The sequence below is a fragment of the Eleutherodactylus coqui genome, chromosome 10, assembly GCF_035609145.1.
Source record: "Eleutherodactylus coqui strain aEleCoq1 chromosome 10, aEleCoq1.hap1, whole genome shotgun sequence".
In the NCBI taxonomy this organism is placed as follows: Eukaryota; Metazoa; Chordata; class Amphibia; order Anura; family Eleutherodactylidae; genus Eleutherodactylus; species Eleutherodactylus coqui.
Window position 1 is genome coordinate 101,354,536 of NC_089846.1, and position 18,504 is coordinate 101,373,039.

Consider the following 18,504-nt stretch of genomic DNA (forward strand, 5'->3'; position numbering starts at 1 on the left):
TGTGTTCCAGTGCCAATAACCTTTTCCTATGTATTGTCAGTATAGCTATATGACACCTTGTATTTTGCAGGACGAATTCTAGTTTTTCTAAGAACTAATTTTGAGTACATATATCATATTGAAAAATATTTCTAAAGGGGAAAAAAATCATTTCACCATTGCTTTTTGAGATTTATTCCTTTGACGTTTACCACGTGGTATAACTATTAGGCTGGGTTCTCACTGGGCGGATTCCCAACGGAAATCCTGCGGTTTGGCCGCAGCCAAAAACCGCGAGATTTCTGCCGGGAGAACCGCTGCTTCAAAATCCGCGGCGGTTTTGAAGCGGCCCGGCCGCTCGCTCTTCCGCTGTGGTCTGCGCTCCCATAGAGGAGAGCGCGGCTGCAGCGGAAAAAAAAAAATTAACATGCTGCGGTCGGCAAATCCGCGCCGCAGCGGCAGCTTCTGCCGGCTTAGCTGCAGCGGATTTGCCATCCCATGTGGACGAGATTTCTGAGAATTTCCGCGGCAAATCCACCCCGAGTGAACCCAGCCTTATGCTACCTTTATTCTGCGGGTCATTATGATTATGACAACACCAAATTTATAGAGGTTTTATTATGTTTTATTACTTTTGCGCAACATAAACACTTTTTTTTAAACCAAAGCACTTTTTTGCATCACTACATTTCAAGACCAGAACATTCTTATTCTTCCATCGACAGAGCTGTATGAGTTTTTTTTTTTTTTTTGTGGGACGACTTCTAGTTCTTATTTGTACTGTTTTGAGCTTTAAATAATGTTATTATTATCTTTTATTCCTCTTTTGGGGAAGCGAGATGAACAGAAAATGGCTATTCAGACTTTTTTAAATGTAATTTACTGTGCTGGATAAACAATGTATTATTTATAAGTACGAGTTGTAATGGATGTGGCGATACCAATTAAGTGTAGTTTTTTTTGTTCTTTTTATTTTTTTCAATATTTAAAGCCTTGTCTAAGGGGAATTTTTTTTAAAAATAATTTTCAGTAAAAGACGTTTAAATGCTGTGGTCAACATTTGCAGGGTTAAACGGGCGGAGAAGTGATTGGATAAGCAAGTCCTCATCTTTTCAATCCTTTTCTAGGAAAAAAGACCTCCGTATGTGACAATGAGAGCAAATATGTGAGGGGTAGTGGGGTGATAACATGAATAAAAGTCCATGTTACCTTTTCTGTTGAGGAAGGAGAATCACAAATATTCTATGCTGCCTGCTCGACCCACTCCTTGCTCTGCAAACTGACAGCTGTAAATTTAATATTCCCGACCCCACTTCAAACGGCTGTAGCTCGGGTTCTTCAAGTGCTACAGACATGCTTTTTGTCCTATTTTAAAGCCAAGATCGAATCAGAGTTGCAGCCATATGAAGTAGAATGATATCTGTTCATCCAAAACTGTAATGTCCTTTTACTGCAGAGCAAAGAGCTGTCCTAAACTATAGGGAGGTTAAACTTATGGTGTAGTGGGTGGCAAACTGTTAACCCTTTACCACACTGAACCCTCAGGCACTGGCAAATGCCCCAATGGTCAGACTACCCTGTTTTACATTCATACTGATAACCCATACATTAAAGAAATACATTTCTATGTATTTGATACATTTGGTTTAAAAAAAGTATGCGCTTAAAGTAGCTCCCAAGGGATGGGGTTGGTTGCCTTTACTAGCTTGATGGCTTCTTTCTAGTCATACAAAAGGGTTTGGCTGACAAAAGACAGCAGCCCTATTATTCAGTTACTACACCGGTGATAGAAATCAGGGCAGAACTAGTAATTGACACGTGAGATTACAACGTGCACCGTACAGGCAATGTGCAGCACTATACTCGGAGATTGACAGTCCTATTCTACATCTTCTTCTGCTAGTACTGTAACAATGACACGTTGGGGTGGGATAATAACAAACTGTGAAATAAAGACTACTGAGCTGTGCGGCAAAAAGTGTAGTGTGCTTCTCATTGATGATTATATGTTGTGACGTTTTGCCGTCTTGTCACCCAGACATGTCACGCGATGGCATAGTAATTTTAATTTAGTCCCAGCAAGAACAGTCTTAAGCTTATTTGTGTGCAAGAAGGAAGCAGTGTGTCTTTCAGCTTCAGGCTCTTGTCTAAGCCTTGCTTCTACATCAGGCAAAGGCATTAAGTGTAGAAATAGATATGAAGGTCTATGCAGATTTTCAAACTGTGCTAATTACTGCCCAAGCGTGCCAAAATACACAGCATTCTCTAGAGAATAGAAATAAATTATTGGTGCTTATGTCAATAGCGGTAGTACCTGGCAACATTAGGTTCGTTTTGGATCTGCTTGCCAAACCAAGAAATTGCAAAGTCAAACCTCTGAAATAATCATAGAATTTATGGAAAATTGATAAGAAATATAGATCTTGTAGTGCGAGATAGCAAACACTTCTGATAGTTACATTTCCAACATGCTAAAAAAACCCTTAAAGGAGATGTCTCGAGGAAGCAGTTAATTTTTTTTTTTGCCCAGTCCCCCCCATTAAACATACATTACAAAGCCCCCCTGTAAATGACATTTCTAGCTGGTTCGTACTTACCGTTCCAGCGTTTCAGCAACTTATAAAAGTTTCCTCAAGATGGCCGCCGGCTCTTTCCCCGTCGCTCGCTGCAGCCCGACGTGCGCGCTCCCGAGACGCCGCCAGCTGTGTCTCCATGGCAACCGGACGCATCGCAGCCGCCGACCAGACGCCCCGCAGCCGCCGACCAGACAGCAGGTAACCGGCGCTAGCCCCCGGCTCCCCAGCCCTAGACCCTCAGCCCAGGTGAAGGCCCCGGAGCCCAGCGCTAGGTTCCGGAGCCCAGCGCTAGTTCCCCCGGCCTAGCGGCAGCCCCCCCCGGCCTAGCGACAGCCCCCCCGGCGCAGCGGCAGCCCCCCCCGGCCTAGCGACAGCCCCCCCATCACAGCGGCAGCCCCCCCCGGCCTAGCGACAGCCCCCCCGGCCTAGCGACAGCCCCCCCGGCGCAGCCCGGCGCAGCGGCAGCCCCCCCCGGCCTAGCGACAGCCCCCCCATCACAGCGGCAGCCCCCCCCGGCCTAGCGACAGCCCCCCCGGCCTAGCGACAGCCCCCCCGGCGCAGCCCGGCGCAGCGGCAGCCCCCCCGGCCTAGCGACAGCCAGCCCGGCGCAGCGGCAGCCCCCCCCGGCCTAGCGACAGCCCCCCCATCACAGCGGCAGCCCCCCCCATCACAGCGGCAGCCCCCCCCGGCGCAGCGACAGCCCCCCCCCGGCGCAGGGACAGCCCCCCCGGCGCAGCGACAGCCCCCCCCGGCGCAGCCCGGCGCAGCGGCAGCCCCCCGACCCATCACTTACCTGGGAGGCTTCTCGGGGCTGCTGGGCTGGGCTGGGCTTCTCCGCTGGGCAGCTCCAGTTTCTGCACCTTCCTCTAACAGAGGATGGTGCAGAATGGCCGCTTCAGCGCGCTCCCGAGCAGTGACAGCTCGTCTGCGCATGCGCAGAAGAGCTGTAGCGGGGAGCACACTGAAGCGGCTCGTGCTGAATGGAGAAGACCGGACTGCGCAAGCGCGTCTAAAAAAGCAAGCTGCCAGCGAATTTAGACGGAACCATGGAGACGAGGACGCTAGCAACGGAGCAGGTAAGTGGAATAACTTCTGTATGGCTCATATTTAATGCACAATGTACATTACAAAGTGCATTAATATGGCCATACGGAAGTGTATACCCCCACTTGGTTTCGCGAGACCACCCCTTTAAGATGACCTGATCATTTCCTTATAAAAATGATGAAGAGCCAACATTGGTCAGGAAGAGTATCGGTTCTCCTTAAAGAGAGCACCTAGAAGGTGTAAGAGGACTTGTAAGGCCATCCATGCTCCTCTGGGAAATATGCAAGATGGAGCAATACCTCTGCAGCACCGCCTATTGGATGGCAGCATTCTTACAAGTCAGTGTGAGACCTTTTAACAAGCCTTGTAACAATGACTGGGAATTGTGAATGAAAGCCAGAACCTTCTCAAGAAGGAAAATATAACCATACACAGACAGCTGTTTCGGGTTGATTACCCCTCATCAGTGTGCAGCAGGTTTGTGGCTTGGCTAGTGGCAGGCCTTTAGATGTAGGCTTTGGCTCATATTCCCACTCATTGTTACAAGACTTGTTAAAAGGTCTGCCATTGACTTGCTTGAATACTGCCTTCCAATAGGTGGTGCTGTAGAAGCAATTTTCCATCTTCCATTTGCATGCTTCCCAGATGAGCATGGAGGGCCTTATAAGTCTCCTCATAGTTGGTCAGCGGTCTGTAAATCATGTCCTATGAGGAACGGTTAAAGAATCTGGAAATGTTTAGCTTGCAAAAGAAGGCGGAGAGGAGACTTAATACCCTGCTTCCCTGAAAATAAGACATACTTTGAAAATAAGACATAGCATGATTTTCCAGAGTTTTTGAGGATGCAAAATGATTTTTCAGGCTTTTTGAGGATGCTTGAAATATAAGCCCTAGTCCAAAATTAAGCCCTGCTAACAGTTAATTAAAAAAGTCAATTTAAATAGTGTCCAGGCAGCTATACATGTAAAAAAGTTAAACCTTTTTGAACTAAAATTAATATAAGACACTGTCTTATTTTCGGGGAAACACGGACGCTGTCTACAAATATCTGAAGGGCCGTCACACTGCAGACGGATCAGCCCTATTCTCATTTGCACAAGGAAAGACTAGAAGCAATGGGATGAAACTGAAAGGGAGGAGACACAGATTAGATATTAGACACTAAGGGTGCATTCCCACGAACGTATATCGGCTCGGTTTTCACGCCGAGCCGATATACGTTGTCCTCGTGTGCAGGGGGGGAGGATGGAAGAGCCAGGAGCAGGAACTAAGCTCCCGCCCCCTCTCTGCCCCCCTCCGCCCCTCTGCACTATTTGCAATGAAGAGAGGCAGGCCAGCGGCGGGGCTAATTCTTGGAACTTAGCCCCGCCCCTGGCCCGCCTCTCCCCATCGCAAATAGTGCAGAGGGGCAGAGAGGAGGCAGAGAGGGGGCGGGAGCTCAGTTCCTGCTCCTGGCTCTTCCATCCTCCCCCCTGCACACGAGGACAAAGTATATCGGCTCGGCGTGAAAACCGAGCCGATATGCGTTCGTCTGAATGCAGCCTAAGGGTGATGAACGGGTGGAACAGGTTACCACAGGAGGTGGTGAGTTCTCCTTCAATGGAAGCGTTCAAACAAAGGCTGGACAAATATTTGTCTGGGATGATTTAGTAAATCCTGCACTGAGCAGGGGGTTGGAATCGATGACCCTGGAGGTCCCTTCCAACTCTACAATTCTATGATTCTATGACTTTCTAGGTGCTCTCCCTAAGAAGAAACCATACCCTTCCTGACCCACGTCTATAGGACTCTCATTAGCCAAACCAGAAACCTACTGCACACTGATGAGGGGCAAAACCCGAAACAGCTGTCTGTGTATTGATATCTTTTCCTTCTGCAGAAGATTCTGGCTTTCTTTCATAATTCCCAGTCATTGTTACAAGGCTTGTTAAAAAGTCTGACATTGACTTGCAGGAATGCTGCCATCCAATAGGTGGCGCTGTAGAAGTATATTTCCATCTTCCCATTTGCATAGAGCCAGCATGAAAATTTGCCTATAGCACTTGTTCTCTGTGTCACTGAACATATTGATGCTTATGTTCAGCAAACAGTACAGTTTAGAAAGCATTTATTAGAATAGAGGGTGTCAGATTACCTAATTAGGGCCTCTAATCCCAGGACCACACATGGCAAGGGCAACAGGATGTTACACCCCATGAACCAAATGTCACTGTAATAAATCACTGTGGCCTACTGCCATGGGATGACATTCTTGACCCAGTCATCACATTGGGGATCAGGAGACGTAACTTATGTTACATACAGTTTTTTTCTATTATATGGGGTCAAAACTTTGTTTTTCTTTTACAGATTTCAAATATACTACGTAGGAAAACAGTAGAGCTTCCAGAGCAACACATAATCTACTATCCTTCTTTCCTTACCACTGAAATGGCGGTGCGAGGTGTGCTGTCTATGAAAGATGTAGTGTAGAAGTCTCCCTTAGGGCATCTCATTAGCTGTGTATGAGTATCCCCAACCTGCTCCGACTACAGATATAGGAGCATATATGCCTGCAGGGTCAGAGTATATACTGGGCTTCTCCATAGCCTACAATTATGGTATCATTGTGGTGCACATTGGTCTGTATAGGAGCTTTAATAGTTATTACCTAACTGTCTTGTATACTTCTAGGAGCAGAGGCAGGTGGAAGATCCAACCCGGGAGGTGAAGAAGGTTCGGAAAGCTCGGAACCGGAGGCTAGAATGGAACATGATGGCATATGACAAGGAGTTCCGGCCAGATAACAGGTTCTCATCATCTCCATATCATGAGTCTTCACCCAAGGGATCACTGTCCCCGATGATCACTGGGTTCCACACACAAAATATCCACTTAAAATATCTTTAGTCTGGGAAGCAGTGCGAAGTTTCATATTTTTGGGTTGGCTGGATGGAAAACACATTTTTAGCACCATTTCTCAACCCCTTAATGCTCCATGATGTATAGTTATGTCATAGAAGTTCGAAGTTTATATGGATCAGGAGCAGGAGTCAATCCCGCTGCATACAATGCAGGTGCTGGCTGTTTCTTACAGCTGACACCTGCCTGCAACAGCTGTTATCAGCAATCAGTTCTCACTGATTGCAACTGGAAACCCATTAAATGCCATTGTCAATTGTGACAGTATTTAAATGCCGTGATCGGAGTTTGGGGTTCCCGAATGGTCCCCTGCGATGATTGCGGGGTACTGTTTAGTTGTCATGGTAGTCAGGAGCCTGCTGAAAGCCTCCATGGCTGCAATGGCAGATTAGATTACCTATCAAACCATGCCTATGGCATGGCCTGATAGACTGCCTGTCAGATAGCAGTATAATGTAATGCTATGGCATTACATCATACTGCAGGAGCGATCTCATCCCAAGTTCTTGTCCCCTATGGGGACTAAAATGTAAAAATCTGTTTTGAAAAGTTTTTTTAATTACTAACAAGAATAAAAGATAATAAAAGTTTAACACCCCCCCCCCTCTTTTCCCATATTTATAATAAAAAACTAAACAAAAAAAACCAAAAACATTCTTGGTATCGCTGCGTCCATAAAAGTCTGACCTATCAAAGTAACACATTACTTACCGCACATGGTGAACGCTGTCACAAATAAATACACAATGTCAGAATTTGATATTGGTCACCCCGTCTCCAAGAAAAAAAGTAATAAAAAGGATGACCAATAAAAAAAATGAGCCCTCGCACAACTATGATGATGAAAAAATAAGAACGTTATGGCGGTCAGAAGATGGCGGCAGAAAATAGTGTCATTTTTTTCCAAATATCTTCTATTTTTTAAAAGTAGTACAGCAAAAAAAAACAAAAACAAAAAAAACTATACAAGTTTGGTATCATTGTAATTGTACTGACCCATAGAATAAAGTTATCCTGTCATGTTTGCAGTTGTATGTACATCGTAGAAACAAGGCACCCCCCCCAAAAAAAAAGTGGTGGAATTGTGCTTTTTTTCCATTTCAATCCACTTAGAATTTTTTTTAAATTTTTCAGTACATTATATGGTGCATTACTTAGAACCATTGAAAAATACAACTTGTCCCGCAAAAAACAACAAGCCCTCAGATGGCGACATTGATGGATAAATAGAAGCGTTATGATTTTTTAAAAGTGGTAAGGAAAAACCGAAAATGAAAAAAAAAAGGGGGTGGTCCTTAAAGGGTTAAAAACCTTTGATTACGTATAAGCAACATTTCCGTAAGAGTAGGTATTCTAGCCCTGCATTCTGATCAAATAAAATGTTGCCATTGTGTTTGCAGATATTCCAGACCGCATGCATTTCTTCGTATTCAGAATATAGCGCATTGATTTAACCCCTCTCATCCTGGGTGGAATGTCTGTGCCATTAGCTATACTAGATCACATGTACTTCCACTTATGAGAGTTTTTGTTACTACCTTTATATCTGCAGGTCGTACGCTTCAGATCTTGACCACTCGTATCCTGCCAGCCCTAATCACCCCACTCAGCAGATCCTTGCCGCTATCCCTCATTTGACCGCAGAGAACAAAGAGATCATACTAATGGCCAGTCAAGCACAAGAGCATTGTTACCGCTCATCCGCTCCGGGTAGCCGACAGAACAGTCTGAACAGAGCCCAGCAGGCTCATGTATCACAGCCACCAGAAGCCATTCTCAATGGCCCGCGGCCTCAGGTCCTGAAGGATTATGGGTAAGCCACACATTTGCAATTGAGCTGTTCTACCTCTATAAAGTGTACGGCGCTGCGCTGCAGGACCCATATCTCCTGCAAGTCCTCCTTACTGGGTCCTACACAAGTTTCAGTGTACTTTATGTTAATATGTTGCTACTTTTAGTAGAAGAAGTGGAGGTAGAGAGAATGCAGAGAATCTATGTATCACGTATCCAGGGGATAGGTAGTACATATGACCACTGGGATCCTCACTGACCGTGATAATGGTGCACCCTAGTGAATGGAGAGGCGGTGTGCATGCCTGAACACATTTCCTTTCAATGCCTATGGAGGCAGCCGAGCGATGCACCTGGCCATCCCTCTTAGTACCATAGTGCAATCAATTCCCTATGGTTATGTGCCGGTCTCATGATCTGTGGAGGTCCCAGCAGTTGGATCCCCAGCAATCATATATCTATTACCTGTTCTGTGGTTTTTGTAATGGGACAACCTCTTTAAGGACAAAGTGTTACGGCACTCTGACCCCCCGAGCGCCTGGTGGGGTGCCCTGAACTTATTGCACCCCACTGTCCCTGCCTACTTGCCTCGACCTGGCTAGCCCCAGGCGGAAAACTGGACGGCGGTCCCTACCCTGGCTAGGGACCTAGCGACTGCACTAGATGTACCTAACTAACGGGGGACAGAGTACCGACAAGGAAAGGCAGATGGAGTGACCAAACAGAAAATACTGAGCACAAGGCAAAGCTGGAAAAGGAAGCTGACGAGCAAACTAGGGTACTGACTGAGAAGAACTGCAGACAGGACTAGCTAGGAGCTGACGGAACCAATAACTGGCGGTGAGCTCAGGTCACCGCCAGGCTTATGACCACAGGACTCCGCCCAGGGGCGAAGGGGGGAAGAGCCAACTCCCCCACTACTGCACAAAAGAGGTGGAGGCGTGCGGCCGACACCCTACGGGTGGACACGCTCACGCCACCGGCCGCCCCCCGACTCCGGGGAGGCCCTGACGTCAGAGCTCCAGGACGCTGGAGCCGAAGCCAGGGCGGAGCGCGTGACCGGGGGACCCCGCGCCGCCCTGCACGGTAACACAAAGCTTCTTACATAAACACCGCTGGACAGGTATCTCCCTCTCTGCTTACTCGTCTCTGCCATTCCAGCTTAGTCGTCAGAAGTGACACAATTTTAGCACGGAGTAGTACTTTATGTCCTCGGACTATTAAACACATACATTGGTTGGTTTAAAAGGCGTTTATCGTATTACATATCCTAGGGGCTTTTGTTGCACTATGTATAGAGAAGTGATTCCCTACCGGTGAACTGCGGCTCCGCCAATATTTAATGGGTTTTCAGGCAGCGCATATCAGCTTACACTGGAGTCAGAGCGGAAGCACTGCTCCGACCCATGTGTAGCGACTCGTAATTGTTGGCACAGTTCTCCCTGAAATCAATGGAAGCTGCATCTGCAATTACAAGCACAGGCTCCATTGATTTTTAATAATAGCAGCACCTGCAATTACAAGCCCTGGCCACTTCCAAGGGGTCGGAGCAGTGGCTTCTGCTCTGACTCCGGTGTATCCTGACGCTTTAGGCTGGGTCCACACAGGGCGGATTCTGTGGCAATTATAGTAGCAGCATAGTGGATGAAATTTTGAAAATCTCGTCCACAAGCTGAGGAAAAAATCCATACGAAACCCGTGTGGAAGTTGACATGCGGTGCGGAATTTAATTCAGCATCATGTCAATTTTATCACCATTTCCACTGTGGAATTCATCTCTTCTCAATGAGAGAGTGAATTCTGCACAAAAATACGCAATACAACCTGCGTCAAAAATGGCGTGGGTTTTGAAGCAGACTGATCTGCTGCAGAATGTCCGCTGCGGATAGAAAATCAGCCCCGTGTGGACTTAGGGTATGTTTATATGTAGCCGAAATGCAGTGGACTTTCCACAGCGGAAAATTCTGGGTCAAGATCCTCAACATTTCCACAAATGGGTGTGGATTTTGACTCCTATTCAGCTGTGCTTCTGCAGCTGATTTCAGACTATACCGCGCTCCCTGCCATCTCCGAAGACATTACGTTCTCAGCGCCTCCTTCACGGGGCACCTGGTGGCCTGTAGTGAGCGCTGCACTGCTGGTCAGGTGATGCAGAAGTGGCCAGCTGCACTACGTTCACTACGTCACCAGGTGGTATCAGGGGTAAAATCATACCTTGTGACAAGCCACGCCCCCATGACCACACCCCCTTTTTGTTGGGATGCCCAAAAGAATTTCCCCATGGCTGCCCAAGGCTGAAACAGTTGGGAAACACTGCCATAAAGGGTATGTGAAGAATCCTGTTGTGTCATCCTTGTGTTAGAACTGACACCGTGGTATGGGAGTGTCCATTCTCAGAAGACTTCTGTACAAAGATGGAAAAAGGAAATGTGTATAAATAAGAAATGTTTAAGGATGCTCATACTTCCTAAGACGGTATATGTGCCGTTCCGAAGAGCTCTGTATATAGGGCAAGAGAGGAGATCGAGGCGCAGTCCCCAGCCGTGTCCTACAGTAAATGTGCTACATGGGCTTTAACTCGAGAACTCCATTCTCACTGCCGCACAAGTAGCTCACGCCTGGGGACTCTACACCTTCTCTACCGCCGAGGTCCGTAGACGACTGAGTACATGGGAAATATTTTAGATAGCAAACGTCCTATTCAGTTAAATATAGATGGTTCCTAGGAAGAAAGTTTTCAGCACCTTGGAGAGTTCACAACTTCTTTCTAGGTAAAGCAGCAACACCAGCAAGTGTTAAATCCCGAAGCTGGCGCCATATGTTATTCACACCCATTGCCAAGAAGCATTTAGCTAACTTCTGTGACAGATGTAGAAATATCAGTATGATTAAGCTGTGGACCGTGGAGGAGGACGAGCGCACAACACTTGGACTGCGGCCAGCCCATTCTGTAGAATATTTTATAGGCTGTCAGATGTTGCAGCGTTTTGTATAAATCAACTTTTTATACTAAAAGAAGAGATTTTGTGTGTCTACGACATCAGGCGGTCATTTGTCTTCTATATATTGGCTGGCGGTAGACGGGGATATAGTCTGTCTACTATATAAATACAATGTCTTTCGGGTTCTATCTTTATATATATAGATATGTTGTAGTATTTACTTCTCCTACCGAAGCCGTGGAAGTGTTGGTTCATTCTTGGGAACGCTCGCCGGACCTGCAGATTGACACATATGCAAATTTGCATTAACCCTTTCCAATCCACTGTCTGACCTCTGAAGACATTATGATTTAAGGCTGTACAGCTCCGATGTTGGAAGACATCCGTCAGGGTTCTCTTACTGTATATTGCCAACCTCTCTGCTGTCGGAGCCTATCCAACGTGTCACCTCATGCAGTACTGGCTTTATCCAGCAGATAGTGCCGTTGTATAACGGCAGAAAAAGAGTAAGCCCCCTAGGAAAACCAGAATACAAATTGGATTGGAAAGGGTTAACATCGGCGCGGGACTAACCTGCGTCATGCTTCAAAGGGCTGTGTAGCCTAATTAGTCCCCAATGTTATCGATTTCCCCACGCATTGCACGGCTTCACAAGAATTGGGCATTTGCACAAGCCATAGACTCCTGTGGTGCCTTAGGGGCCCACAAAAATAGAGCATGTCACGTTTTTTTTTTTTGCGCAAGCTAAACGCACGAGCAAAATAGAAGGGTGAGAATGGACCCATTGAAAATGCAAAACAGTGCGCAAATATGGTCGTCTGAAGCCGCCTAACTTTAGTCCGGCTGCAGTATTATATGGTCCTGATTAGAGAGACGATCTGCTTGAGAGTAGTTCATATCAGCCGGTACGTGTGCCGAGCAGCGGAGGCCGTACAGAGTTTACACTGAAATATTTACTGACATGAGGAAGTCGCCGCTCGTCTCCAGATGTGATGATTAATTTAGTAGTTGCTTCTCTGGTTCTCATCAATAATTTGTGATTTACCAGACAGACATTTTATTCAACACTTTTGGCTATCTGCACTTTACAATGCGGTCAGTAAAACTGGGCTGCGCACATACAACGTCCGGATCACAAGGGTCAATGGTCATTATTTTGAACAGTACTGAAGGGGGAACATTCCACCAACTCACTGCTTCATTGTAGGGTTTATATGCCTGTCAGTATTTTTCATCAGTGTTATGGAAGCCCCAACCAGAGAGAAAGTAGAATGGGAAGATTTTTGCACGTCTTCCGTATTTTGGACCCTTTCCTGGTTTTGTCTTATAAAAAAAAAACTGCTAAAATTACAGACGTGTGAATAAGCCCATAAGCCGGCTTCACACAATCATAGGTGTATTTGCACGCGTGTGAATGTAGCATTCTTGTAGAATGAACAGTGTCTTTTTGTGGGCGCATTGGCATATTTTACTGGCCTTTTTGAGCCAACAAGGTATGCTCATTTGTGCGTGGCAAATAAAGATTGAAAGGAGTAATTAGTCTTAATGAGGTCTAGATGGGTTCTTTTTCCTGCATATGCAAAATACGGAAGTGTGAACGAACCCACTGAAATCAATGGGTTCTAATCTCTGCATACTGCGCGTGCAAATATGCTGGCACATATGCTCATGTGAAGCCGGCCTCAGGTCAAAATAGAGTATATGAGTATCCAGTTTATTTTATTTATTTGCTTTTATATACAGAACTCCGTTGACAGCCAATATTTAGGCATACAGCACCTAATTTTGTATGCTTTAATCATCAGCCAGACTCCTACTGTACACTGATGAAGGGCAAATACCCTGAAACAGCTGTCTGTGCATGGAGTCTGGCTTTACTTTTAATTCCCAGTAATTGTTAAAAAGCTTGTATAAATGGTCTAACTTTGGCTTGAAGGAATACTGCCTTCCAATAGGTGGCATTGTGGAGGTTTTATTCCATCTCCCTTATTTGCATATTACCCAGAAGAACATGAATGGCCTTTTGAGTCTCCTCATTCACCGTCAAGCTGCTCTCCCTAAAGAAAAAAGATAGCGTTTCTGACCTCCATCCCAGGCTTCTCAATAGCTAAACCAGACTCCTACTGTACATTGATGAAGAGCAAATACCCTGAAACAGCTATCTGTACATTGAGTCTGGCTTTGCTTTTAATTCTCAGTCATTGTTACAAGGCTTGTATAAAGAGTCTAACTTTGGTTTGAAGGAATACTGCCTTACAATAGATGGCACTGTGGAGGTATTGTTCAATCTCCCGTAATCATCTGTTGTTGACCCTTTTTGTGCAACGAGGTTGTAGTTTGCAATGTCTATAAATACTGACTTTATGTTGTGAATCGCAGTGTATTATCTAACTTCCTAATGCCTGCATGTCTAACTGTAGGGACATTTTACAGAATCCTGAATAATTCACTCAAATAAACCTACACAATGCTTATTTTTTTTCTTCCAGTGGTCAACAAGGTCCAGTAACTGAATATTTTGTGCCTCCTGCCCCTCCACCTCCTCCTCCTGTAATTCCTTCTGCACAAACAGCTTTTGACAGCCCAATTTCAGCTCCCACTCCTGTAGCTCCCAATATAGTTGCCTCCATGTCTTCATATATCCCTGCTCCACCACCAGCTCCCCCCTGTCCATACTCTGGCTCTCCTCCTCAAACTGGTTCTTTGGGACCACCTGTAGCACCTCCTCCACCGCCTCCAGGCGCTCTAACCCTTAAATCTTCACCTGCTCATTCTGCTTCCCCTCCCACGGTCAATGTGGAACCAAGGAAACCTCAGATTTCGATCATTCCTATGAGTGATGCTAGGAGTGACCTCCTAGCTGCAATCCGCAGAGGTAAGTGGTCTTTTCTCTGTCATTTTAAATAAGATTAAACCTGGTATATTCTAACCTCTGAAAATGCGATAAAGTGAAGTGTGAAAAAGTTATTACCTGTATGTTTATCTATGGAAATACTTGAGATTCATTGTTGTTTGGTTACTTGTAGCCAAAATGTTTTCAAAGGAAACATTTCTGAATTGATTCCCTCTCACAGCAGTCTGAATCCATCTAGTGGTTATATATTAAAGATGTTATCTGACTTTTAAAGAAAAGTTAAAAAGCTCTGTAAATTTCATATAGCATAAAAAGAACCACCGCACAACTCTTCTCTTCCCTGGCGCTGCAGCTCCCCTAGTCCCCCAATTATTGACTGCAGCGGTCATGTGCCATACCCCTCTTTTGTGGACTCAGTAAGAATTTAGTCCAGCCACCTATACCTTAATTTAAAAGTGTCTTTGTCTGTTTTGAGCACATATGTCAATAAAGTATATAATTTCTTATTATTCTCTTTTGGGAGGTTATAACCATCAGGCTATATTTTTGCCATTTTTTAAATTAGGTACCATCTTCATGGCTCCCATTGCTGCCACATTGGGCACACATGTACACAAAGAGGGACTACAGGACTGAGAACAGAACAGAGGACTAATGATTCATTTTAAGTTTCATGGCATTTGCAGCCCTTTTTAAAACCAGATCACCCTTTTATTTCCTTTGGAGAAGTGCTTAGTATTTACTGCCTGGAATGCATTGTTGTATGGGTGCAAGTAATACCTATAAGTTTGTCCTTGAATGTTTCGTTGACAATCATTTACTAAGCAGGACCCATGTCATGTGTAATATATTAGTAACACTTTGATAGCAGAAGATTAGGATAATTCATTAGATAGCCAAGTGACCCCTTTCAATCAGTTGCAGTACCTGACACTGCCCATGGACAAGAGTGGCGCTGTTTAGTATTAAAAAAAAAATCTGAGCATTTTTTGTTATTTCAGAAAAACCTTTTATGGGTCAATACATTTATAATGAATGCACCAAAACAGTTTCATCTTTCAAAATCAATAGATGCGAAAGTGACCTGTCATCCATTAGAAGGAGCAATGTTGGATTATGGGGAAATGTAGTGTGTCTTGGGGGCTGTATTAGTCGTCGTGGGGGCTGTTGATGTCTGTCAAGTGCAAGATACTGATGAACAGTCACTCAGACCTACTATATATTGGGGAGGGGGCTGCTTAGTATTATACTTGCACATAGATAAGGTATTCGAAGGGTCCTAAGTCACATTTATTTGTGTAGGCTTACAACTAGAGATGGGCAAGTATACTCGCTAAGAGCAATTGCTCGATCGAGCATTGCCCTTAGCGAGTACCTGCCCGCTCCGGAGCTGCGGGGGAAAGCAGGGAGGAACGGAGGGGAGATCTCTCTCTCCCTCTCTTTCCCCCGCTCCCCCCTGCTGACTGCCGCAACTCACCTGTCACCCGCGCCGGCAGCCGAACCTTTTCTCCCGAGCGGGGAGATACTCGCTAAGGACAATGCTCGATCGAGCAATTGTCCTTAGCGAGTATACTCGCTCATCTCTACTTACAACCTACTAATGATGATATATACAATTTAGTCCGGTGGATTGTTCTGCATCTCAAATTGAGCCGCACTGCACCGGCACCCTGGGTTCCCCCGGCATCTAAAACCAGATTGCTTATTTTACAGTGATATGTTTGTAAATATAGAGTAGGGAATGCTATAAGGCCCAATGCCAACGGACGGAAATTCCGCGGCGGAATTTCCCACAAAATTTCCACTGTGGCACGCTGTAATAGAATTGCATTTGTTTATGCAATCCTATGCTGACAGCAGCAATTTGACCGTGTGAAAAACCCGTATTTAAATAACTGGTATTTAAATCGCGGCATGTCCTATTTCTGTGCGGGCCCCACACCCGGCCGTGGGCACGAGGCCTAAAATCCAAATGAAGGCAAATTTAATGATATAAAAGTTAAAAGATTAAAACGGAAAGTGCTAGTCCTTTAACCCCTTGAGTGTTGAGTTTCATACCATCCTGTCAGACCCACCAGGGCAGGTTTTTTAAATGGTCTAATCATTTAATTTCAACTAATTTTGCAGTCCCATTACAAAAGCCATAACTTTTTCATCCTCTGACAGCCAAGCACTAGCTCTCCCTGCCACAGAGACCATCGGCTTGCTGCTGACAAGCCGATGGTCTCTATGGCAACCTGTAAACAAAGCAGGACTTTGAATTCAGAAGCGGGAGAATGCCGGCAGATCGGCAATATCTTCCTGCTTCTGTTTTTCAAAGCCCTGCAGTATTCACTGTGGGTCTGTGCAGGCAGAGCACAATGCCGCAGCTTTTGGCATTGTGCTCTGCTGCTCCCATAGTGATACATAGCCCGGAAATCTTCCGGGCGTGCCACTCAGGGGGTTAACCCCTTAAGGACCAGGCTGTTTTGTACCTTAAGGACCAGACACTTTTTAGGGATTTTACCCATGTGGTGGTTTTACTGCCCTATTTCGTTTTCTTTAGCTACCAAAACTATTTTTACTGGGGGTTTTTTCTGTGACATGTAGGGTGATTTTTTAAATATTTTTTTACTGACTTTTTTCTCGTTTTTTTTGTTTCATTGGAGGTAAAAAGTAAGAAAAAAAAAAGATTTTTTTAAAGCATTTCTAGTTAGTTTTTTTTAAATTAGTTTATTTACACTAAAATAAAATATGGAAATGGGTTCCTCTATTTGTTTTGGACATTTTGATATATCATATGTATAGTCTTGGATTACAGTGCAAATGTAGCGACGGTTTTGGTTGGCGTTGACTTTGGGTTATTTTCTTTTTTATGTATATATTGTTGTTTTATTCTTTAATTTTGTTTTACTTTTACTTTATTAAAATGGAAAGTGTTGGCCCTTTAAAAAAATAATGAGGGAAAAATAGTAGAGAGTGTTGAGGAGAAAGCAAATCTATTAAATAGTTTTTTTCGTCGGCATCATCTGCTGCCACTCATTATGAATGTTGCACTTCTGATATATTTTGTTGTTGTTTAGGTATCCAACTTCGGAAAGTTCAAGAGCAGAGGGAACAGGAAGCCAAAAAGGAACCAGTTGGGAATGACGTGGCTACAATCTTGTCCCGCAGGATTGCTGTGGAATACAGTGAGTCTGATGACGACTCGGAATTGGATGAGAATGAATGGTCTGATTAAAGATTTGGAATCTCTGTGTTTCTTATATTGTCAATGCCGACTTTCACATAACTTCTGCAACGGATACAAAATGGACACAAAAACACATTATACAATGTTACTACACACTGGTGCAGCTACCAATATCACTGAGCTCTGCCTGTTGATGTTTGTGTATATTTACATGGCTGAGAATCTCCACTTATGTAGATGAGTGAAATTTACTATTCCGTATGATTATAGTCAACTGCTGTGTTCTGTTGTTGTTACTGTGGGCTATAGTAATAAATTACAGTATACAGAAACATGTTGCATTCAGACGAGGGATACTTGAGCTGCACAATTTTGTCCTTTCTATGTATTATTTTACTGTATGTGGCAAGATAAGAGACAAGCAACAGCGTCATGTTATATTAAAAGCACAACACTGTGTGCCGTAATATAGTATCTGACAGGACTAATATAGCTAGAGGGTTTAGGACTTTAGAGAATGGTAGGAAATGTAGAGATGAAAGCTGTCAAGTCTCGTTGACGAATGGCATTAGTGTACATACAGAGCTGTCAAAATCTGAGCCAGTCTGGTCATCTTCTAACCCCATACAGCTCTGAATAGTGCTAGTATGTAATGTATCCGCTGCTGCTTCATACTGTGATACACAGGGATACTTCCACAGTATTGACACTACTATATTTATTCAAAAAATATTTAAAATAGTTTCCTTTTTATATTTATTCTGGATGTTTTTTTTTTATCGCAACCTACCCCTCTTATAGGACTTAACGATTCGTCTCTCTAGAAGCCCCCTATCTCTCCAAACTATAAGGCTCTTATAAGAATATGAAAGCTTCTAAGTAAGGTGGTCATACACTTTAGACTAAAGTTGATTAAAATATACCATTTCAACAAAAACAGTCATTCGGCGGGTGAAATTTAACAACAAATGACTAATTTAGCTGACGGACTGTCATCATTTGGAAAGAGGTCAACCACGATTGAAACTGGAGGTCGGATGAAAGATCGTACAAAAACTCTTTTGGCCACAAAAATCTCTTTGAGAGAACATTCCCAAAAAGACTCCCAGGCCCTTGAGTGGTGTCATCGAACATGTATGACCTGCATTATGGCAGTTGGCAACTGAGGTTACTTGCCCTTTAATCCAGTGCTCCATATTTAAACCATAAGTCTTTGTATTTTCCATGGTAATGAGTGTTTGA

At 44.5% G+C, this 18,504-nt stretch overlaps 1 protein-coding gene across 2 annotated transcripts in view; it reads left to right on the forward strand.

Moving 5' to 3' along the window:
* LOC136579800 (actin-binding protein WASF3-like) overlaps positions 1 to 17,558 on the forward strand; it is a 147,439-nt gene extending 129,881 nt beyond the window's left edge. For both annotated transcript variants that reach the window (XM_066579855.1, XM_066579854.1), the window contains 4 exons: positions 6,276 to 6,391; positions 8,056 to 8,316; positions 13,726 to 14,111; positions 17,153 to 17,558. In XM_066579855.1, coding sequence (XP_066435952.1) covers positions 6,276 to 6,391; positions 8,056 to 8,316; positions 13,726 to 14,111; positions 17,153 to 17,310 — 921 coding nt within the window. In that variant the 3' untranslated portion in view covers positions 17,311 to 17,558. The remainder of the gene's footprint in view (positions 1 to 6,275; positions 6,392 to 8,055; positions 8,317 to 13,725; positions 14,112 to 17,152) is intronic.
* Positions 17,559 to 18,504: the final 946 nt, after the last annotated feature.